Source organism: Muntiacus reevesi, chromosome 2, assembly GCF_963930625.1.
Source record: "Muntiacus reevesi chromosome 2, mMunRee1.1, whole genome shotgun sequence".
In the NCBI taxonomy this organism is placed as follows: domain Eukaryota; kingdom Metazoa; phylum Chordata; class Mammalia; order Artiodactyla; family Cervidae; genus Muntiacus; species Muntiacus reevesi.
In genome coordinates, this window is record NC_089250.1 from 166,630,691 (window position 1) to 166,653,867 (window position 23,177).

Below are 23,177 nucleotides of genomic sequence, written 5' to 3' on the forward strand. Positions count from 1 at the left end.
CCCCCCGAAGCTCGCGCATGCGCACTGACACCCAGACCCAGCGACCTAGTGAGATGGGTCAAACCACTGCGCAAAGCGGGGGAGGGGGGAGGAGAACCTCGGAAAGACGAGTCGCTCAATGGAAGGAGGAAGAAAAGGCCAAGAGAGGACCCCCCCCCAATTGGACTTGACTGTCGAACTTCACGGTGGTGGGGCTGACGCCGACTCCGCACCGAGGGTCTTCGTGCCCACCTATCCCCCACCCCGGCCTCGGCTGGATTGGGTGGACCCGGAAGGGCGGGCGCGCGGGGGTTGCGCAGGCGCAGAGGTGCCGGCAACATGGCGTGCCGGCCGAAGCGGCGTGCTCTGAGCCCCGTGCCCCCGGCTCTGGGCGATGAGGAAAAGGAGGATGAAGTGGAGGAGGTGGACGAAGACGACAGTGACGAAGAAGAGGATGAAGAGGACGAGGTCATCAATGAGGTGAGACGCCCTTGCGACCCCGGTTTACCTTCTGTGTGGGGAAAAAAACAAACTTTTTGACAACCAAAGCCGTGTGAATGGGTGAACTGCCTGAAGTGGCGGCTTCCCGCTACCTGAGGGTCTTGAAACAGAACCTGGAGGTGAGGAAAGGCCCTCACACAGGCACCATGTCGTCTTTGACACACCGCAGCCACAAAGGTGTTTTTAAAAGGCCTACCCAGGCCGGGGCGGCGGGGGGCCCTGGGCCCTCCTATCGCCACACCACCCTCCTCGGTGACTGTTTAGTTCTCAGGCTGAAGCCACAAATCCTCTTGGGTCGTCAAGGCCCCAAGTCCAGCCACTGCCCTCCCCGCGACTTCCGCGCCGGGGGTCGCGGTGCCTGCCTCCCTCACGCCGGCCCCGCGGCGTTTCTCCGAGGCCCACCTCCTCCTCAGCTCTTCGCGCCGCCTGTATTATTTCTGAAGTGATTTCCCTCCGTTGTTCAGGTCTCAGCGAAGTCGACGTATCTTCCCTTCAAACCAAGTCCTAGTGACACGTTCTCATAGAACTGGGTCCTACCATAGAGCCTGGCTCTAGGGATACTCAGTGTTTGTTAAAAAGCAGAGACGTTACTTTGCCAGCAAAGCTCAGTTGGTAAAGAATCTGCCTGCAGTGCAGGCGACCTGAGTTCAATCCCTGGGTCGGGAAAGATCCCCTGGAGAAGGAAATGGCAACCCACTCCAGTATTCTTGTCTGGGGAATTCCGTGGACAGAGGAGCCTGGTGGGCTGCAGTCCATGGGATGACAAAGAGTCAGGCACGACTGAACTACTAACACTTTCTTTCAGAGACGTTACTTTGCCAACAAAGGTCCTTCTGGTCAAAGTTATGGTTTTTCCAGTAGTCATGTATGAATGTGAGAGTTGGACCATAAAGAAAGCTAAGCACGGAAGAATTGATGCTTTTGAACTGTGGTGGTGGAGAAGACTTCAGGGTCCCTTGGACTGCAAGGAGATCCAACCAGTCCATCCTAAACGAAATCAGCCCTGAATATTTATTGGAAGGACTGATGCTGAAGCTGAAGCTCCTATAAGTTGGCCACCTCATGTGAAGAACTGACTCATTGGAAAAGACCCTGATGCTGGAAAAGACTGAAGGCAGGAGGAGAAGGGGATGACAGAGGATGAGATGGTTGGATGGCATCACCGACTCAATGGACATGAGTTTGAGTGAGCTCTGGGAGTTGGTGATGGACAGGGAAGTCTGGCATGCTGCAGTCATGGGATCACAAAGAGTCAGACACAACTGAACAACTGAACTGAATGTTTGTTGAATGAGTAATTAAGACTGAATGATCCTTAAGACCCTAGAATGCCTAATAGATACCCCCAACGTAACACAAAGCCAAAGTGGTAATTTATGCTCCTAGTCTTTGCCATGTCTGTAAATGTTTTCCAAAAACTGGGGTCCCTTCTTGGTGGGTGTGGAGCCTGTAGACACAACCAAGCCCAAGATCCGAAGAAGGAAGAATTTATTCTTGCAGCAAATAAGGAGAACATTGAGGATCTTGCCCAAAGCCATGTCTCTCCAAACAGCAAAACTGGGGTGGTTTTAAGTTGTCGTTGTTCCGTCACTAAGTCATGTCCAACTCTCTGCGACCCCATGGACTGCAGCATGATTCGGTGATGCTACCCAACCATCTTGTCAGGTTGATTTATTTTTCTCCCTCAATTCTTGTCTCATTGCCAACAAAAATTTGGAATGATGGACTAAAGGGTTTAAAACAACAGACAAGTTACAGCTTAGTTACAGCTCAAGCAGACAGATCTTTTGTTAAATAGATACTCCCAAGACACGGGAGCAGGCCTACCCCAATGGAATTACGGTAATGATCCCTTTTAGTTTCCCTCTTTTTTTACTTCCCGTCACCTCCTTTTGGTTGTGCAGTGTGCAAAATAGGGCTTGTACCCACCACCAATCAAGAAATGGGATGCAAATGGGCATACTCTCAAGACCAATTGACAGTTGCTTCACAACAGGCTCTATTGTGCATCTCTTCCCATAATTCAGTCTGTTGTAATCAGATATATATGTGTGTAGAATATATGTGAACCCTTAATAGACTCCTAGCTGCCTAAAGTTAGTTGAGGAAGCCCCTGTGGTTGGTTCCTGCCTAGGGTACATGTGCAGCAGTTGGAAAAGTCTCTGTGGTTATTTTGTAGCGTATCTGTGAGCTCCTTGAGGCAAGTCTGGGATGGGGTTTAGAGATCAGCGTGCATCCTTTTTGGCTTGGCCACCCTTCACTGCTCATGCCTAACTTTCTACCTAACAATTTCATCCTCATCCTTCCTATCTAACAAAATTTCAGTCTCCCGCTTCTCCTCTTGCCCTTTGCCTTTCCCAGCATCAGGGTCTTTTCCTGTGAGTTGGCTCTTCACATCAGGTGGCCAAAGTATTGGAGCTTTAATTTTATCATCAGTTATTCAGTGAATATTCAGAGTTGATTTCCTTTAGGATTGACTGGTTTGATCTGCCTGCAGTCCAGGGGACTCTCAAGAGTCTTCTCCAATACAATTCAAAAGCATCAATTCTTTGGTGCTCAGCCTTCTTTATGGTTCAACTCTCACATCCATACATAACTGTTGGGAAAACTATAGATAGCTTTGACTGTACAGACCTTTGTCAGCATGTGATGTCTCTGCTTTTTAATATGCTATCTAGGTTTGTCATAGGTTTCCTTCTAAGGAGCAAGCATCTTTCAATTTCTTGGCTGCAGTCACTGCAGTGATTTGGGGGCACAAGAAAATAAAAATCTGTCACTGTTTCCATTTTTTCCCCCTCTATTTGCCATGAAGTGATTGGACTGGATGTCATGATCTTAGTTGTTTTTTTTTTTAAATGTTTAAGTCAGCTTTTTCACTTTCCTCTTTTCATCCTCATCAAGAGGGTCTTAGTTTCTTTTCCCTTTCTGCCATTAGAGTGATATCATCTGCATATCTGAGGTTATTGATGTTTCTTCTGATGGTCTTGATTCTAGCTTGTGAGTCATTCAACCTGGCATTTCTCATGCTGTACTCTTCATAGAAGTTTAATAAGTAAGGTGACAGTATACAGCCTTGACAAACGCTTTTCCAAATTTTGAACCAGCCTGTTGTTCCATGTCTGGTTCTAACTGTTGCTTCTTGACCAGCATACAGGCTTCTCAGAAGACAGGTAAGGTGGTCTAGTATTTCCATCTTTAAAAATTTTCTACAATTTGTTGTGATCCGTACAAAGGCTTTAACATAGTCAGTGAAGCATAAGTAGATATTTTTTGAGAATTCCCTTGCTTTTTCTATGTCATTGAATGTTGGCAATTTCATCTCTGGTTCCTCTTCTTTTTCTAAACCCAGCCTGTACATCTGGTATTTCTCAGTTCACATACTGCTGAAGCCTCGCTTAAAAGGATTTTGAGCATAGTCTTGCTAGCATGTGAAATGAGCGCAATTGTATGATAGTTTGGGCATTCTTTGACATTGCCCTTCTTTGGGATTGGAATGAACACTGACCTTTTCCAGTCCTGTGGCCACTGCTGAGTTTTCCAAATTTGCTGACATATTGAGTGCAGCACTCAACAGCATAATCTTTTAGGATTTGAAATAGCTCAGCTGGAATTCCATCACCTCCACTAGCTTTGTTCGTAGTGATGCTTCCTAAGGCCCACTTGACTTTACACTTTAGGATGTCTGTTTGGCTCTAGGTGAGTGAGCACACCATCATGGTTATCTGGGCCATGAAGGCCTTTTTTGTAGAGTTCTGTGTATTCTTGCTACCTCTTCTTAGTCTCTTCTGCTTCTGTTAGGGCCTTACCTTTTCTGTCCTTTTTTGTGCCTGTCCTTGCATGAAACGTTCCCTTGATATCTCCAGTTTTCTTGACAAGATCTCTAGTCTTTCCCATTCTATTGTTTTCATCGGTTTCTTTGTATTTTTAACTTAAGAAGGCTTTCTTATTTGTCCTTACTGTTTTCTGGAACTCTGCATTCAGTTGAGTATATTTCCTTTTCTCCATTTCCTTTCACTTTTCTCAGCTATCTGTAAAGCCTCCTCAGACAAGCACTTTGCCTACTTGAATTTCTTTTTCTTTGGGTTGGTTTTGGTCACTGCTTCCTGTACAGTGTTCTGAACCTCCATCCATAGTTCTTCAGGCATTCTGTCTACCAGATCTAATCTCTTGAATCTATTTGTCACCTCTACTGTATAATCATAAGGGATTTGATTTAAGTCATACCTGAATGGCCTAGTGCTTTCCCCTACTTTCTTCAGTTTAAGCCTGAATTTTGCAATAAAGAACCCGTCATGTGAACCACAGTCAGTTCCAGGTCTTGTTTTTGCTGACTCTATAGAGCGTCTCTATCTTCGGCTGCAAATAATACAATCAGTCTGATTTCGATATTCACCGTTTGGTGATGTCCATGTATAGAATCGTCTCTTGGGTTGTTGGAAGAGGGTGTTTGCTATGACCAATGTATTCTCTTGACAAAACTCTGTTAGCCTTTGCTTTACTTCATTTTGTACTCAAGGCCAAACATGCTAGTTATTATCTCTTGATTTCCTACTTTCGCATTCTAGTCCCCTAAAGAACATTGTTTTTTTTTTAAGTTAAGGGCACATGTATATTCACGAATGGTCTTAAGCAGAGGAGAATTAACCATAAAATTGAGGCAAAGGTTGATTGAGTCCCAGCTTTAGTTATTAAAGTCGGAAGGGTCGCCATCTTTATTCCATCCTCCATCTTGTGGGGATCTTAGTTCCAACAGATCTCATATTATTATGTATATCCTTTGGGGAGGAACTGGGACTCTTATCACTGCATTGTTGTTTAATTACCTTTTCTCTGTTCCTCTTTTCCTTCAAATAATTAATTACTGAGACCTGTTTGGGGGCAAGCACTGGGGCCAGGCTTAGAGTCCAAAATGGCTGAGGCCAGAATGGCCTCTCTTAGGTCAAGAAAGCCATTCCTGGTTCTTTCTAACTTACCTGCTTTCATAAATGGTCCCCAAATTCACAAGCTGCTAAAGTTCAAAACCTGAAAGTTAAATTCAGCTCCTCCCTTTTCCTCAAAATCTTGTTGGCTTTACCATCAGTATCCAGACATGTCTCATCAGTGATTCTGTGCCGGTCATAGGCCACTCTTAACACTGTCTCTTGCCTGGACTTCTGTAGCACGTCTTAACTGGTTTGCCTTTCCCCATTCTTGTTAACTTTCAATCTCTCCTCCACCCACACCAGAGAGATCTTTTAAAAATATAGGTCTGGGGACTTTCCTGGCTGTCTCGGTTAAGACTCCACCCTTCCACTGCATGGGACCTGGGTTTGATCCCTGGTTGCAGAACTAAGATCTCCATGCTGCGTGGTATGGCCAGGGGGAAAAAAAAATGCAGCTCTGTTCTCCCTTCCTTGCTCTGACTGCTCCGGTGGGTTCCTGTTTCATTTGTTAGAAAATCCGAAGTTCTGATGGTTCTTGGCCTGAGACACAGCTGGTATGGCAGGGTCAGAATAAGGAAGAGAGTGATGGGGAGATGAACATGAGTGGGGGACGTGTGGGTGCAGGATGAGGACTGTGGTTATGGGGGGGCATATAGTAACTTGTTACAGACTGGAGAAGCTTTGCAGAAACTAACACCTGTGGCTGGCAGTTTACGTAAGTGAATATTGAAACGTCTTCAGTCAATAATTAATGTTCAGGTAAGAAAAGATGTATTAATATGTCTCTGGCCAATAATGTGATAAAGCTTCATGGAACAGAGCTTTCTCCTACAAAACAGCTCTTTACTTCGGCCCCTTCCTTGAACGAGGTCTCACCATTTTTTATTTAGAACTTTTAACTGGCTGTTTAGCTAACTTTGGGTTGTAGAAATCAATACTTCTTACATTAACATGGATAATCAGACTACCAGTGATTGAAAATTTGTATACTAACCATCACTGATGATAGTGTAAGAAACTAGGCACTTACATGTAGTGTTGGTGGGATGATAAATTGATGCAACCTTTCGGGGGTGGGGTGGGGTGGGCAGTTTGACAAAATCAAAGCTTAAAATACGTAAATCCTCTGATTCAGTGATACTGCTTGTAAGAATTTACCCTCCAGCAATAATAGTAATACTAGTAATGCATGATTTAGGATCCTCAAGGACTGATCTTATTTAGCACTTGAAAGTCTTTAACGTTTTGTTTTTGGAGTGAAGTAACCTTTTCATTTATGGAGTATTTCAGTGGCGTTGCTTCTTAGAGTCTGTTGTTTCACAGCGAGGATCTGTTTGCCTGGCACACAGACCTCTTGGCTACTTGTACTCAGCACATTTCCTCCTGCTTCAGGGCCTTAGTATGTGCTGCTCCCTGTGCCTGGAACTCTTTTTACTAGTCCTTAGTTCCCAGCTCAAGTGTCACTTCTCTAAGGGAAGCCTTTCCTGAGTTTCTGACTCCAATTACTTAAGCTCTTATAGCCCCATTCACCTGTTTTGTAGTCTACAAAGATGTGATATTTATTTCCATGACTATTTCCTTAGTGAAGTTGCTCAGTCGTGTCTGACTCTGCGACCCCATGGACTGTAGCCTACCAGGTTCCTCCGTCCATGGGATTTTCCAGGCAAGGGTACTGGAGTGGGCTGCCATTTCCTTGTCCAGAGGATCTTCCTGACCCAGGGATCAAACCCGGGTCTCCTGCCCTGCAGACAGACGATTTACTGTCTGAGCCAGCAAGGAAGCCCATCTAACACAGACTTAATGTCTGCGTTCCCACCTAAACTCTAAGCTCCACGAGGATGTGACCCTTCATGTCCACTTTTCATCTTGAGTGCTTGTCACAGTGCTTGGTGCAGAGTGGAACTCAGTAAATATTTGCCCAGAGAATGAAGCCTGGCCTTGTATCCCTGGGCTGAATTAAGCTCCAGGCAATGCCAGGAACTTTTGGAGTGTTTTTTCTTTGCTCACTGCAGTCAGGTAAGAGTTTCTCCTTTGCTTTACTCAAAACAGACTTCCTCTGCATTAAAACCAGGTCACTGAGCGCTCTGTTATGCTCAGGCTTTGGTTTCAGATGAGACGTGGGAAGGTGCTTTGTCGTCTGTGCAGATGGCAGTCTTGGCAATGTTTGCTTTTTATTTTGGAGCCTAGACAGTTATAGGTCTTTTCGTAACATTTTCTTCTTTTCCTCCTTTTGCTGGTGTGTTCTGTAGATGGCGACAGAGCCAGAAAGAATGGGGGAGGGGGAAGGTGGGTGGAGGGAAAAGAAAAATGGACAAATGGAAAATAATGCCTGAATTGTCTTAGTGAGTTATGTATGACGACTTATTTTGTGTGTCATTTACAGGAAGTGAATATTGAATTTGAAGCTTATTCTATTTCAGATAATGATTATGATGGAATTAAGAAGTTACTACAGCAGGTATGGTCTTTTATTCCTTGCACATGAGTCTGCTCTTCTAAGAAGTTCCAGGCCATTCAATATAAGTTCTGTCAGAATTCAGTTTTACTCTTTTAGAATTCCCATCCCTGCCTTCCTTCCTTGCCTGGAGGGAAGAATGCTTTTTTCCTTTTCCAGGGCTTACTCCCCTACTTGAGCCTCTTCTCCCAGACCCCTTCCTTTGATAAACATATTTAAGTATTCTGTGTTCTAAAATGCCCTCCCTGTAAGTACTTGTGCTGTTATTCAGTTTTTCTCTAATTGATTTCTCAACTTTATGGGGTTGGAGGAATTCTCACATAAGCCCGTTTCACTGCTCCGCCGTCTGGTGTCACGAGCAGCAGAGGGCTCGGTTCTCTATCTGTTAAATCTTCTAGGGTCTGTGGCCTGACATTTCCCCTCCCCTCTCTTCTCTTTATCGCTGACCCTCCCCAGCACCTTCTGTGTTACCACCAACTGCCTCTACTCAAATCTCTGTGCCTTGACTTCTTTGATTCTCTTCGGCTTTTTCTTTCCTTTTGGGTTGCTTTTCTGGGTCATCTTCCTGGTCAAATCATTTGAAATTTCACTACTTTTATTTGCATATGGAAATGAGAAGTTTTATTAGAAACCATTCTTCGATTTTAATTTAAAATAATTTATTTTTTTCCTCTCTCAGCTTTTCCTAAAAGCCCCTGTGAACACTGCAGAGCTCACAGATCTCTTAATTCAGCAGAACCATATCGGGAGTGTGATTAAGGTGAGCAGCACAGTGGCGTGTATTCTGACTAAGTTAGCTCTGCGTCCTGAGCCCCTTCTGATTCACAGCGCACAGACCAGGAAACTCAGACTGGAGACTCGTTGCCGGCTGCCGGGCCGTCTTGGCGACCCAGGGTTTACTGCAGTGGTCCGGGGAGTGGTGGTGGGTGGCAGGGAGAGAAGTAGGCCGGCTCAGAAGAGATTGGGAGGTGAAATGCGACCGGGCTTCGTGAGTGACCGAGTCTGAGAGGGGGGAAAGGAGTAGGAGAGGGTTCCGCAGGGTCTGTCTGGAGAACCACGGTCCAAGCGTGGAGGGGGATCAGGTCAGGAGGGGAGCATGCCTGGGTTTGTGCATCTTGTGTTTGGTTTGCGTGTGATCATGCAGGCGAGCAGTGGCGTAGCAGCTGGAGACGGGGATGGTAGACGGTCACTGAGAGGGGCTGAGGTTGCCCGGGAGGGCGGGGACGGACTCTGCCGTACCGGCGGTGGCTGGGTGAGCGAGCTGAGCAGCAGAGCCTGCACGGAGGCTCGGCAGTGACCGGGAAAGGGGGAGAGGCTTTGAGTGGCGTCCTGCAAAGCAGGGGGTGGCATTTGGAGCAGGAGGGCTGGCCGGGACGAGTCCTGCCTCTGCGCGCATCCTCCGCGGGCTGTGTCACCTCTGCGGCCTGACAGACTGCCCCACAGCTCCATGTCTGAGGACAGAACCGTCCTCTGCTGGGTTCGTGGAGCTGCACTTGGAACCAAGCTCCGTGAGGGCAGCTCCTGTTTGCTTCAGTCACAGTAGCTGGAGAGGCTCCAATGGGGCTGGAGCGTTTTCTTGCAAGGTGGCCCCTCCCTTGACTCCACTGGGAGCCCAGCGGGCACTGTGGGCCTCTACCCAAGAGAGCCAGGCGGAAGTGCAGAGCATCATGGAACTGAGTCATCTCCAGCATCTGCTTGAGGAGCAGATGTGAAGGTCTGTGCAGGTTCAAGGGGAGCGTGCACAGACCCCCTCAGTGGGAGGAGTGTGTAGGTCGGCGTCAGAAGAGAATGTGGGATCTGAGAAGTGATTGGGACCGCCTGTGGGGGGCAGTCTGCCCGGTGGCCTTCACATGCACCCACGTGGCTCTCGGTCGATGCGGATGGTGCTGGTGTTCCTTCAGAGTGGGGGGTGCGTGGGTGAGGTGCGTACAACCGGGTCTGGTACCGGCACGGGCTCTGTATGTGCAGCCGTCTGCATGAAGTCTTTTTAATATCCCCCACACCTATCATCTAGCTTATGAAAAAAGCAAAAGAGTTCCACCGCAGTCTAAGGTTCCACTCTAACAACGTCAGTGTCGGCCATCTCACTTTGTTTTCAAAGCCAAAAGTCTTTTTTTCCTCCCCCTTTTTTCCTTTTTCCCCCCGTTTCATTCAAAAGCCAAAATTCTTGAAAAATATCCTACATTCGATTTCCACCTCCTCTCCTCCTGAACACCAAACACCTGAATCTGGCTTTTACCCCCGACTCTCTGGATGTCCTGAAACCGATGGGGTCACTAGTATCTTTGCGCAGCACACACTTTTCAGACCTGCGGCCAGCATTCAGAACCTCTGGCACGCAGTGTCAGAACGAAAGGAGTGACACCCCGGACACTTCCTCTCACGGGCTCAGTGGGGAGAAGCAGGCCACCTGCTCTGTCAGTAGGTAGACGTGAGCTCTCACTGATGAGTGTCTGAGACCTGAGGGACACCAGTGAGAAGCGGTCACTTTTATTTTTGAAAAAGCTTATTCTCTGGTGGGGGGATTCATCCTTTAATTGGATAATTACACAAGTAAATCTACAGTACAATCATGGCTTCCTTGGCTTCCACGGAGACACCTGAGGTGTGCCAGGGACCAGATTCCTCCTTCTGAGGACAGGGACTGCCAGAACTTTCTGCACCCTGTGGAAGTGGGGGGATTTGGACTGTTCTAGAGAAGGCATTTTCGAGGGTCGTGGAGGGAAGGGGCGGGCTGTGCAGACCACACGTTTGCTCAGCTGGAGACTCAGGGCCCAAGAGGCTCGGGCGAGGTAGGGGGTGGGCTGGGAGGGGGCCGGTCTCGGGTCAGGCAGGGCGGCTCTTGCGGGGGAGGCAGGTGGTGGTGGACGAGGCTGTGGTGTGACCAGCAGACCCTGTGCTGCTGCCTGGATGCCCGATGGCCTGTCGAGGAGGAGGGCTGAGCGTGTTCCAGAGTGCTCGTTGCTTTTCGAGTAAGCATTTGGGGGCTTCGCCCTGAGGGAGCCTTTTTCACACTCCCTGCTGTTGGCCTGTCGGTACCACACAGACTTTGTCGCGGTTGCTGGGGGTCCACCGTCTGCTGTTGCTCTCGGGGGGCCCGGGCGTGTCGACACAGCATGTTTCCCTCTGCTTCCTTCCCCTCTCCTCCAAGAGCAGGCGTGCCCTTGGTCCTCTGTCCGGGACTGCTGGTCTCTCCTGAGCCGCCTTCTCATTTTCTCCTTCGCACCCTCTTGTTTTGTTGAGCCCCAGGCTGCCCTCACCTTGGCACGTCATTCGTTTTGGCCACCTCGGCCATGGCAGCCTTGCCCGAGCCACCCTGCCTTGCCCACGTTCAGTAGAAGTGTTCTGTCGTGGAGCGTGGTCGCCCCCTGGCCTGAGGTTCCCTCAGTGGCATGGTGAGCTCAGATCCAGGAGCCATGCCCCCTCACCCTCCCCAGGTGCCAGGCCCCCCTGCAGGTCTGTCTGCTTTGACTTGGCCCCCACAGGCAGTTCCAGTCTGCTCTCTGTTCCCGCTGAGGCCCCGACTGCTGGAGGCGCCCTGGCACTGCCGACTGCTCCTGTGCCTGGCTGAGCAGCGGTGCTGGGACCCCTTCCCGCAGAACAAGTTCGGGGACACTCGGGGCAAGCCTGGGTCCCTGCTGTCCTTCGCGGGAAGAGCGGCAGTCTCATTTCACTTCATCCATTCAGCACATCTTCCCCGAGGACTTAGTCTGTGCCAGACTCTGTGCCAGGGACTGGGGAAGCCGCGGGAGTTGTTTACAGCTTGGATGAGTGGACAGGCAGTAGGTGAAGGAATGTGTGGCCAAAGCGCTGTGTAGAGCCGAACCGGAAGGTCAAACACGGAAGGGGAGGGAGGCTCAGGAGTCACGTGCTTCACCCGTGGTGCTGCTTTCCCAGTTCCTCGTTTCCCCTCTCGGCCTCCTCTTCTCCTCTCCTGCCCGTGCGCTGAGGCGTTGTTCCTCTTCGCCTGTAGTCATGACTGGCCGGGGCTCTGAAAGCAAGGGTTTTAGGTGAGACAGTGTTGTGGACCCACAAACAAGGGCGGCCTCCAGCATCACTTAGGAAACAGACTAAAATGTTTCCTTAATGAGGGCTTATCTGTTCTGGACTTATAACACTTTGAGCAAAATGTCTTAAGAGTCAAGAAAGACATTGAGAGCAGAAAGAGATCACCCACCATGTAAAAAGAGGACAGAATCAGGGAGGTAAACTGATGGGAACAAGGCCACACAGTTTTAGTCCATGAGGCTTTCGAAGGCTATGACAGTAAAACAGAGTTTTCCTTTGAAATGTGAAAAGATAAATGCAGCCTAGATTCCAAGACTTTGTACTGCACTTCTTCTCAACCAAACATGAGTTATTTTTTTCTTTTTGAAACAGCAAACGGATGTTTCAGAAGACAGTGATGACGATGTGGATGAAGATGAGATTTTTGGTTTCATAAGTCTCTTAAATTTAACTGAAAGAAAGGTTGGTTTCATTGGGTGGCTATTAGAGTGGTTATTCCTTAGGCCAGAACCTAAAAAGTTAATTCTATTTAATATTTGATGAAAGTGTGTTTTATATCAGACCAAGATATTAAATATAAGGATATGTGCTCTTGTGAAATCTTGCTGTAATCCTTTTTTCAATATGAAGGTATTTTTGTTTCTCTTTGAATAATCTGTAAAGTTTATTTTACAGATGAAAGTCATTTACTGCCTGTGGTGTAGAGAATTGTCATCTGGGTTTCGAAAAATGAGTTTTCTGATGTTGGTGTGGACACAGGAGCTGTTTTTGCTGTCTCTGCAGCTGTTTTCTTTGATTTTGAGTCTTAATTGCTTCCTGAAATTGAGGACACTCAACATTTATTTGTATTTTCATTCATTTTTATTGATTCATTGATGGTTTCTAGTTGAAAAAATAAAACCCAGGAAGTTTACCCTCCTTAGAATAAGATGCAGGCTACACTTTAATTTTTAAGTGAACTTTTCAGATACTTTCATCTTAGGAGATGGACTAGAGTTTCTACTCCAGTATATCTGGAGTTAGTATAACCTCTGACCACTGAGTATGGGCTCGTAAATAACTAGGTATATATAGTTACTTTTGAAAAATAGTAAGTAGTCAACACTGAAGACTTGTAAAGTGAAAGTCACTCAGTAGTGTCCAACTCTTTGGGACCCCATGGACTTATACAGTCCATGGAATTCTCCAGGCCAGAATACTGGAGTGGGTAGCCTTTCCCTTCTCCAGGGAATCTTCCCAACCCAGGGATCGAACCCAGGTCTCCTGCATTGTGGGCAAATTCTTTACCAGCTGAGCCACATAGGAAGCCCATGAATACTGGAGTGGGTAGCCTATTCCTTCTCCATTGGATCTTCCCGACCCAGGAATTGAACTGGGGTCTCTCTTGCATTGTAGGCGGATTCTTTACCAACTGAGCTATCAGAGAAACCCAAAGACTTGTAAGGTTTTTTTTAAAGGTTTTGGCAGGAAACCACACTATAAGATAGTAAAAAGTGATAGCTCTCACTTTCATGTTTTCTCCTGTGGGTGATGGCCTGTGATAAAGAGTGAGCCTTCTCTTTGCTTTCTAGGGTACCCCATGCGCTGAGCAAATCAAGGAGTTGATTCTGCGCCTCTGTGATAAGAATTGTGAGAAGAGCACGGCTGAGCAGCTGGACAGGCTCTTCAATGATGCTGCCAGGCCTGTGGGCTTTCTGCTGAGCGAGAGGTTCATTAACGTTCCCCCACAGATCGCGCTGCCCATGCACCAGCAGCTCCAGTAAGAGACGGGACGCGCCTTTCAACAGGAGGCTTTTCCCCAAGTAGATTCAGACGTGTGACTCCAGTGGGATATGCTGGTTTAAGCACGTGTGGGGAGAGTACCTGAGAGATGTATGTGTTACTAATAATAGGCTTTGTAATAGTTTTAATTCCTTAGGACTGTTGTGACAATAGTCTTGATAATCTCAAAGATTTAAATGGTATAAAAATAAGTTTCATATACACTTTAACGCCCATTTGACGGAAGTTTTTCACCCGCTTCAGAGATAGGATTTCTGTTACACGAATGAAATGTAAATAAGTACAATAACAAAATAGTAAAATTCCTAAATTCCATTGGGACATTCTGTGATGAATGCAACCATGGCCCTGATATTGCCTCTTGGGCTCCTCAGGGTTTGTTACTGTTTTGCTTTAATTCAGGAGCTTTAAGTTTACAAGAATAGTTTACATGTACGGAAAGATAGGAATTGATATTGTCTGTGCTTTGACATAGAGGAGGATGAAATTACAGGCAGACACCTAGGCTTTACAGAGTATTATTTCTCAGAGGTCAGGGTACATCTTTGTGATGTCCCTGAATAGTTGATGCGAATGTAACTATAGTTTGAAACCTTTTGGTTTCCCATTTTTCCTTTATACAGTTGCTTTTTAGTTTTGCTCTTTCTCCCTCGCCGCCACCCCTTAGCTGCTACTCATACTGTACTTGCGGTGCCTGCCTGTTTAATTTGTCTTTTTTTCTGATCAGCTAGAGCTTTTACATTTGTCTGATTTCATAGGAGGAGGATCAGCTTTCTCCTGATCCTGTGAAAGAAAGCTGATGTGGGTTGTTTAAGTTTCTTTACATTTTTATTTAGCCAGATATATAGGGTTATGTATGATTTAAAGGAAGGAAGGAAAGAGTTAAGATTTCTTTGCTGTCTCATTGACATGGTAGTTCAGGGCATCTGTCTGGCCATTTCTGCAGGCCAGAAATGTCTCAGATGCCAGTGAATGGAGATCGTAGAGGTCACCTGCTCTGATGGCATCTGTCATGGCTGTGTGCCCTTGTGTGTGTCAGTTAAATGTTTTAGAAAATCCAGATTCTTAGGTATTTTTAACAGCAGTGATGTTGTGTGAACTTGAGACTCACCTGTTAAGTTGCTGTGTATCTACAACTCAGAGCGTTACTCTGTGGGTCACCATCCCATTTATCATAAAAGGCGCTGCCACAGCCGCCTGAACACGCACCTGGCTGCTCTAGAAGCGTGCAGATCCGATGTCGGCCCCTTAAGCCTGTGTCACCGCAGCGCTCCGTGGAGGTCTCGGTGGCCTTCTCTGTGCGCTGGTTCGTCCGTGGACCTTGTCTGACCCAGGCCAACCTTGTGTCTGTGTTTGTACCTTGAAGGAAAGAACTAGCAGAGGCACACAAAACTAACAAGCCATGTGGGAAATGTCACTTCTACCTTCTGATTAGCAAGACATTTGTGGAAGCAGGAAAAAGCGGTTCCAAAAAGAGACGGAGCAGCCAAAACAAAGAGGAGTTAATGTTTGCAAATGCGGAAGAAGAATTCTTCTATGAGGTAAGACTGTCCTGTTCCAGCTCTTTGTTCACATGTAAATAAGGACTGCTCTTTCACTTTATGCTAAAGTTTAAGTGTGGCCATTCTGTTTTTAAACCTCCCTAGCTACAGCACCTTGGAGCTGATAATGGTGGGGAGGAGGTGATTATCACGCTGATGGTTGGCTGGGCATTTACAGTGTGCTTATCACCATGAGGTCTTCGTTCTCTCACAGCGCTGGGAGGTGGGCGTTAGCCTGGGTGCACAGCTGGGGCTGTTGGGTCTGAGGGGACGTGGAGCCACTGTCGGCTGGGTCTGGAAGGTGGGCCCCGTGCCCTAGGACCTAGAGGCCATCCCCCTGGAGGGACTCTCCCTGTAAGCTGGTGCCCGTGACGGACAGCCAGATGCCAGAGCGTATACTTCGTCATGCCGCCTGCCTCTCAAAAGGGTTCAGTCTCTGAGGAGGACACATTTTCCTGGATTGGATGATAAGCACCTATTTTAAAAGGCGCCCATTGAAGACAAAAGCACTATAGATTCAGCTCTGTCCTTGTTTTTCAGGAAGTAAATAAGTGAAAATTGTTTAAAATGTGAGCCTCAGCAGTTGAGGTAAACCGTGTCAGGGACGAATGAACCCACTGGTTGGTCACACAGACTTACTGTCCTCACACAAAGCTTTATGCCAGAGCAGCAGCTGGGACAGTGCTGAGACTAGCCTCACGGTTCTTCTCACTAACTGTCAGATGTCATGACTCTTAATTTCACTTGTGTCTCCCAAGATTATTTTGAGAATCAAATGGGCTTGTCAGTATGAGTGACTTCAGAATTATAAAGCTGAAAGAAGGTCAAAGTGTGAGTTGCTGAGTTGTGTCCGACTCTATGTGAACCCATGGTGTAGCCCTCCAGGCTCCTCTGTCCATGGGGTTTCCCAGGCAAGAATACTGGAGTGGGTTGCCATTCCCTTCTCCAGAGGATCTTCCCAGCCCAGGACTCGAACCTGAGTCTCCTACATTGCAGGCAGGTTCTTTACCTTCTGAGCCACCAGGGAAGCCAGGGTATTAATATAACTCAGCTGTTTGTTCACCTCTTAGAAGTAGGACGCTTCCACCCACATTCTTCATGCAGGTTAGAAATCTCCTTGGGGAGTGCTTTGTAATGTCTGCCTGACTGTCCCGTTTGAGCTTCCTTTAGCTGTCAACCTTATTATATTTGCCAAACACACTATTGTATTTCTTGTTATTGAATACATGAGTGTTGCCTTCAGCTTGCGTGAATTTTAAATTTATGGTTCTTTGGTTTAGAAGGCAATCCTGAAGTTCAACTACTCAGTGCAGGAGGAGAGCGACACGTGTCTGGGAGGCCGATGGTCCTTTGATGATGTGCCAATGAAGCCCCTGCGAACTGTGATGTTAATTCCAGGCGACAAGATGAATGAAATCATGGAAAAACTGAAAGAACATCTGTCTGTCTAAGCCATCTCCCACGGACCGTGGTGGGCTTGCTTCTGCAGAGTTACCAGAAGACTTGGTGGAGGCTTACTGAAAAACTCATGACTTTATTCAGATGAAGGTCCTCTACAAATGTAGGGTTCTGTCACCCGTGTCTGCGACACATTTACAAAATATCTTTGCTTTTTTAAAATATTGGTCAAATAAAGAACGGTTGATTAAAAACTTTTCCAGTAAGAAGAAAAACATGGGGTAGTAATTTGAAGAACTCAATAAAAACTTCGGTTTTTAGTTTTAACTGTCATACGGCGTGCTCTTCCCCTCAGGACTCCGTGGGCCGTGGCACCGCGTCCGCTGCCCCGGGGGGCCGGCCGCCACGCCGCCCTGGGGACGGTTATTGCACATCAGGCTTTGGGTGGACGCTCTGCAGCGTCACTGCACAGTGCATCTCTGTTCAGTAGCTTCAGGGCACTTGTCACACATTTTCTGCTCCTTTTTCGTTGTTGAAATAGGGGATAGGTGATCCAGGACTTGCTGTAGAATATCCTTGCTTTCACTAGGAGGCAGATTACTGAAATAGTATTGTGGTGCCAGTTGCATAAATCTGTTTAAAACAAAAAATTATTAGTGGTGAGAGATTAGCAAACATGCCTGGGCCCTTCCCAGGCCTGGAGAATCTGCCTCCAGAATTTTGATTAGTCTGAACTTCTCAGTGGCTCAGTCTGCCTCTGTAGAATGAGTACTCTGTGGTTCTCATAGGACCAGTCCAGCTGCATTTCTAGAAGCAGCTGGGTTCTCTCTGTCATTGTAACCGCCGGGGAGACTGGTATTTCCCCTAAGGCCTTCACGGTTCTACAACAGGTCAGACCAGGTGCTTGGGAGAACTCTGGGTGTGTGAGGGAGGGAGTGTTTTTGCATCTCTTACTAACACCACACTGTATCCAGCTGCTGAAGCTGGACACACCTGTAGTTGCTCCTGGCTCCTGCCTGGAAAGATCAGCTGCCCAAGAAGGAGTGGCGTCTTCCCAGTGGGTCTGCACCTGCAGCGGCTGAGACAGTCCATCCTCACCGCTCTCCCTATACAGCCCGTTCACTTCGCAGCCAGCGACCTTCCCGACGGAAGACGTTACTCTGGCTTAAAACCCTCCGACTGCTTTGTACCGCACTTGGGGTCAACTCCCAACTCTCTCTGGTCCGTAAGCCCTCCACCGCTCCTGCCTGCCTGCTTTCAGCCTCGCCTCCGTCCTCCCCTTGCCCGCTTGCTGCAGTCCCAGCGGCTCACCTGTCGTGAGAGGCGGCCAGGTCATGGCTCCGCACGGTCCGCGCCTGCGGCTCTGCCTCTCCACCGTGCCGCGCTTTGCCCTGTGTTTCTAGGCTGTGTTCTCTGCTGTCACCCGAGGCACGGACCGTACTCAGTCATCTACAGAGACCTGCCTCTAGGAGCTCTGCCCCACACAAACTTAGATTAGCAGTGGTATAAGCTGCTTATACTGAAAACGTAAGGAAAGCCAAGTCTGCCACGTGTTCTTCAGGTAGGAATTTAAAAGAAAGCCCTCCTGCTCCACCACACTCACAGTTCAGGAGCGATCTCGGAGGCGATCCTGATGTAGTTGCTGTGAGCGATGCTGAATTTGTGGAAGAGAACCCACTCGGGCATCCTCCCGCAGACGGAGTAACAGGACAGCGGGTGCAGCTGTGCGACCTGCTTGTGCGTCAGCATCAGGTAGTTGCCCGACCCGTCCACGTCCCGCGCGATCTGAGCAGCGGCGTTGCAGGGAAGAAAGGTTGTAACATGGAGATGGAGGCGCAAAACATGCTGCTCTAAAAATTCCAAACTACTTCATAGAGAATAGTTTAAACTACAGATTCACTACATGTTTTCCATTTTCAGATACAGAAAGACGTATTCATGTTTTGCCCAAAACTTAAGAGCCAGCGATAAGATGATGCTGACTAATCTCATCAGTTTCAGGGCAGCACGCCAAAACAGCATGGCTACAAAAGTGAATGTTCTGGTCAAGAAATAAAGCTGTTCCCTTCACATCGTGGACTACACACAGACGTCCACTGCTTTACACTTGACGTTTTAGCTGGTTTAATTCCTCACCACAACCCTGTGGTGCCTGTTTCCATACAGACGAGGAAACCCACGCTCAAATGGCACAGTGCTTCTCTCACTGTGTGAAGAATGGATGTGTTTCTGTAACAGGCTTTATTAACAGTTTAGAGCAGATGCCTTAGGCAACCTTTGCTCCAGGAAAGAAACCAACGGGATGCTGTCTCTACTTGTTGGGTGTCACATCACCAGTTCAGTGGGAACAGCCAGGTGCCATGAGGAACTGCAGCTGACGTTCACCCAGGGTGCTGTAACAGCTCCCTCTGTGATGAGGGAGAGCTGTCCTCTAGGACAAAGTGGACGTTCTAGCTTAGCTCTTCACTCCCTTGAGGGAACGTGTATTTAAATACTGAGCATTCCATAACATATAAGGGTTTTCACATCAATAAAATAATCACCCTAAGTGAGAGACATCTGACAGAATGTCCTGAATATGTGAGATTTATATAGACCACACTGCAGGTGGCCTTATCCATTCTTACCTGCATAAAATAACCAGACAGAAGAGCTTTCTTTATGTTCAGAGTGTTCTCCTCTGAGCCAAAGGCAGGTTCTGTGTAGGGAAGCTCGATCCGCTTGATGATTTCTAAAAGTTCAGCTCGGATAACCTCTGCTGTCCTGAGTGCTGAGCAGTTGAGGAAGTAATCGTGACACCACTTTTCAACACAGTCTAGGAAGGAACCAACAAAAGGCTGCTTAGACGTGACCTGTCAGAGCGGAGAGCCTGCAGCAGCTGCAGGGATTCAAAGATCCCACCAGCTGTGAAAAGCGCAGGCTCCCAGCACTGACCCTTCATCTGGATCACAAGGGGCAGGGAAGACTGTCTCAAGATCAACATTTTGTCCAGCTCGTGTACAGCCAGGATGTACGTGGCCACAACATTTAACCAGGCTAGGAGGGAAGAGCTTACAGTACACATCTCTCTGCTCCATGAAAGTATCTCACACGTCTTAATTGTAAGAAAAAGATCACTACTAGGCTGACTTGGGAATTAATGTTCTAGTTAAGCTTGCCTACCCGATTTGCAAGTTTTATTAATATATTGAATGTCAGTCCCCTGCAGCAGTGTCAAGTTCCTCTTTCTCTCCATCTGTGAGGATGGAGCTGGACCCAGAGTCTTGCCTTGACCTGAGAGCGCACGTGGTCCCTGGCACGGGGACTGCAGACCTTCGTTGATGCTGTCCTGTCCACTCCACTCAGGCCTGTCTGGAGCCGCGAAAGCAAGCACTTGGTCATGTCATGACCAAGGTATCCGGCTTGCTCTCCAAAATGCTGCCAAATTCCTTGTGTACCTTGCTGACAACTTTTTCTTCTTGGCGTTCTGCCGTTCTGACTGGTGTCATATTTTTCGCTTCACATTAAATACTTTTTCACACCCTCTACTGGAGCAGAGGAGGCAAGAGAAGCATCGTGGAGAACAAAGGTGAGCCTGATAATTCCCCCTGTAGCCAGTCCTCTCTGGCCGCCTCCGCATCACTGCTCTGCCCTCTTGGCCTCTGAGATCCCCTTCCTATCTTTAAGGCTGGAACAGGAGTTTCCCGTGGAGGAGTTTGCCGTTCCCTTACCCCTGTAAGTGGGAACATACCCACTGTGGTTCAGACACACCCCGACCTCTGCCGCAGCTTTTCCACGGGCCACTCTACTCCCCCGAACACCCCTTCTCTCTCCTCCCCTCCTCGGCCAAGCTCCAGTCTCCCTCAGCTCACCTGCCTCTTCGTTACTACTACCTGGAGCTGGGGGGGCGGGGTGTGTGTGTGTGTGTGAGCTGGGGGGGCAGGGTGTGTGTGTGTGTGTGTGTGGTGTATGGGTGTGTGTGTGTGTGTGTGTGTGTGTGGTGTATGGGGTGTGTGTGTGTGTGTGTGTTGTTTTGAATGATCCACATCTGTGTGTGTGTGTGTGTTGTTTTGAATGATCCACATCTGTGTGTGTGTGTGTGTGTGTGTGTGTGTGTGTGTTGTTTTGGATGATCCACATCTGTGTATGTGTGTGTGTGTTGTTTTGGATGATCCACACTCTCCATCAGTGTGTGTGTGTGTGTGTGTGTGTGTGTGTGTTGTTTTGGATGATCCACACTCTCCATCAGTGTGTGTGTGTGTGTGTGGTGTATGGGGTGTATGGGGTGTGGGTGGGTGGGTGGGTGTGGGTGTGTGTGTGTGTTGTTTTGAATGATCCACATCTCTCTGTGTGTGTGTGTGTGTGCGCGTGTGTGTGTGTTGTTTTGGATGATCCACACTCTCCATCAGCAGTGGACCTGCCGTGTCACAAGCACAAGGCGCCGCTCTGCCTGCTGGGGAACTGGAGACGGCAGTTCTCTTCTTCCTCCCCGGACCCGACAGGGCAGGGCCGTGCTGGGCAAGTCTAGCTCTCCCGCCCGGCAGGCTCGCCCTGGAGGCTGCGGGCTGAGGGCCGGGGTGCGTGGACACAGGGTCCCATCTGTGGGAGGAGGGTGTCTCTACAGTTAAACCTGTGGGTGCATAAGGCGGGGCCTGGAGCGCGTGCCGCTCAAGTGACCCAGGGGCTCAGGGGAGAGAGGGTGTTTGCTGAATCACAACTCAGCTTTGTTCTGGGAAGGAAAGGAGGACTAGGAGGTGATTTCTGAGAACGCTGAGCCTTCACTTACGCTCGCTGGCGGCGTTCAGAATCGTGTCCTGGTAGGCCTTGTAGATGTTGATGAGGGTGAAGTGATCTCCGTCAGGATGTAAGAACATCTTCCAGCAAGATAGGGCGGCCTCCTCCGCTCCGCGGGGCAGGTGCGAAAAGCAATTAGGAGCTTTAAGACACGAAAAGTCAGAAGGTTGGCGATAATGAGACATTCCCTCCAGCACAACAGGCGGAGGGCCCTCAGCTGTGTGCAGCCCTGCCCCTGTCTTCTGGGAACAACGTGTCATCCCTGTTTACTTAGAAATCAGAGCAGCTCAGGGTGAGCTGTCGCCACGCGTGTCTCTGTTAGCTTTACTCAGGGCTGCTCGGCACAGCAGACACCCTGCCTGTGTTACAGCGGAGCCGGGGGACCTGGGGACTCAAGAGGCCCAGGGACTGGACCAGAACCCGGGTTCTGATGCAGCAGAGCCTCTGGTTTGTTCTGCCAGTTAAGGAATCTATCCAAACCTATAAACCAAGGTGAATGAGGTGGGAGGAGACAGAAAACACGCACATGAGGCTGGCGGGGGTAAGAATATTCCCAAGTGAGGTGTGTTTCTTGATCGGTGCCCATCACTTCAGCAAAGCAAACTTTCTATGCTCCCACCTGATTTAAGAAATTCACTGGGTTTTGATTCAGGTGTTTTTCATATTAAGATAATTCTTATACTCTTCTACCTTTTCAATCTACTTGAATTGAAGATATTTCTTTCCCATGTCAATGGATCTCATTTAAATCTATACCTGCTGCAGGACAAAAGAACTGTCCTGAAGGAATACCTGTCACCATGGCAGCGATGGTTAGCATTTCATCGACACAGTCAAATTCACAGGATGCTAAGATGGACTTGGAGAGTTGTGGATCAAGAGGGAACTCTGACATGATGATTCCGAATTCAGAAAGATTTCCGTCATTGTCCAATGCTGCCAGGTAATCTAAGTCTTCCAAAGCCTGCATCAGACTCTCTGGTGCTGGGGAAGATAAAATTAACAATTAGAAAGCCTCATACCACCAAGACGGAGTAACAGGTACTGGATTTTCCCTCCCACACAGAACCACCAAATGATAAGAAAAATATCTGAAACAACAGTCTGCAAGACAGAACACCGGGCAACGAGTGACAGGGACTCCTGAGACGGGTCATCTCTCAAGAAGCTTTACTGCCCTGAGTTTCCAGGCTGTGGTGCTAGGAGGGTACCCGGGGGAGCTGCCAGGCTGCCCGAATCATGGAGATGGTGCTGAGGGTCCCTAGAGACTCGGGTGGTCAGAGCTTGCAGGTCAGACTTCCTGAGAGGACAGAGCTCTGCAGGAGGACTCAGATGGACGAGGGCCCCTGGGAGAAACCACTCCAGGCCAGGAGGGACACAGGATCTATGCCGGGTGCACGCACGTGGTCCAGGACAGGCCCGTTCCCACCAGCCAGGCTGCCAAGCCTCACGGTTCATGGGGCTCTGAGGAGGAGATAATAACTATGCCCCCCCCCCGCCCCACCCAACCCCATAAGCACAGTTCCAGTGCCACCCACGTAATCCTGAAATCAACCCCTGAAAGGATCATCCTGCAGCCCAGGGCAGGCTCGAGAATACTTATAGGATATACGAAATGTCCAATATCCAACGCAGTGAGATGGACAATGTCTGGCATCCAATAAAAACCATGTGGTAGGAAAATATAATCCCACAATAAAGAGAAAAATGCACCAATCGAAGCTGACCCAGAACTCACACAGATGACAGCAACAGGAGACAAGGAAGCTGAAAGAGCTATTTGCCATTTGTGCCTTCAGGGACCCCGAGGCCTTGAGA

At 48.3% G+C, this 23,177-nt stretch overlaps 2 protein-coding genes and 1 long non-coding RNA gene across 3 annotated transcripts in view; 1 reads left to right on the forward strand and 2 right to left on the reverse strand.

Annotated features, from left to right (window-relative positions):
- The first annotated feature begins 280 nt into the window (after positions 1 to 280).
- On the forward strand, positions 281 to 16,843 carry BCCIP (BRCA2 and CDKN1A interacting protein). Its single transcript, XM_065923532.1, has 7 exons — positions 281 to 459; positions 7,786 to 7,860; positions 8,537 to 8,617; positions 12,238 to 12,327; positions 13,437 to 13,624; positions 15,014 to 15,188; positions 16,469 to 16,843. Exons 1-7 carry the CDS (start codon positions 319 to 321, stop codon positions 16,637 to 16,639), a joined length of 921 nt encoding a protein of 306 aa, XP_065779604.1. The 5' UTR covers positions 281 to 318; the 3' UTR covers positions 16,640 to 16,843.
- LOC136160207 (uncharacterized) lies at positions 12,704 to 13,441 on the reverse strand. The gene is made up of 2 exons (XR_010661568.1): positions 13,197 to 13,441; positions 12,704 to 13,077 (listed from the first exon to the last, which is right to left on the reverse strand). It is a non-coding gene; the product is annotated as an uncharacterized lncRNA (long non-coding RNA).
- The window catches only part of DHX32 (DEAH-box helicase 32 (putative)), a 49,738-nt gene continuing 43,256 nt past the window's right edge, over positions 16,696 to 23,177 (reverse strand). Inside the window, exons 8-12 of the mRNA XM_065923531.1 lie at positions 22,152 to 22,343; positions 21,352 to 21,501; positions 19,214 to 19,401; positions 18,190 to 18,371; positions 16,696 to 17,219 (exon numbers count right to left, since the gene is read on the reverse strand). Of these exons, the coding sequence (XP_065779603.1) occupies positions 17,048 to 17,219; positions 18,190 to 18,371; positions 19,214 to 19,401; positions 21,352 to 21,501; positions 22,152 to 22,343 (884 nt within the window). The 3' untranslated portion in view covers positions 16,696 to 17,047. The remainder of the gene's footprint in view (positions 17,220 to 18,189; positions 18,372 to 19,213; positions 19,402 to 21,351; positions 21,502 to 22,151; positions 22,344 to 23,177) is intronic.

Excerpts from the sequence above, each read along its gene's own strand:
- BCCIP (XM_065923532.1), top strand. The coding sequence starts at position 319 with ATGGCGTGCCGGCCGAAGCGGCGTGCTCTGAGCCCCGTGCCCCCGGCT. Across the intron at positions 460-7,785 it reads AGGACGAGGTCATCAATGAG|GAAGTGAATATTGAATTTGA; the intron begins GTGAGACGCCCT and ends TGTCATTTACAG. Across the intron at positions 7,861-8,536 it reads TTAAGAAGTTACTACAGCAG|CTTTTCCTAAAAGCCCCTGT; the intron begins GTATGGTCTTTT and ends TTCCTCTCTCAG.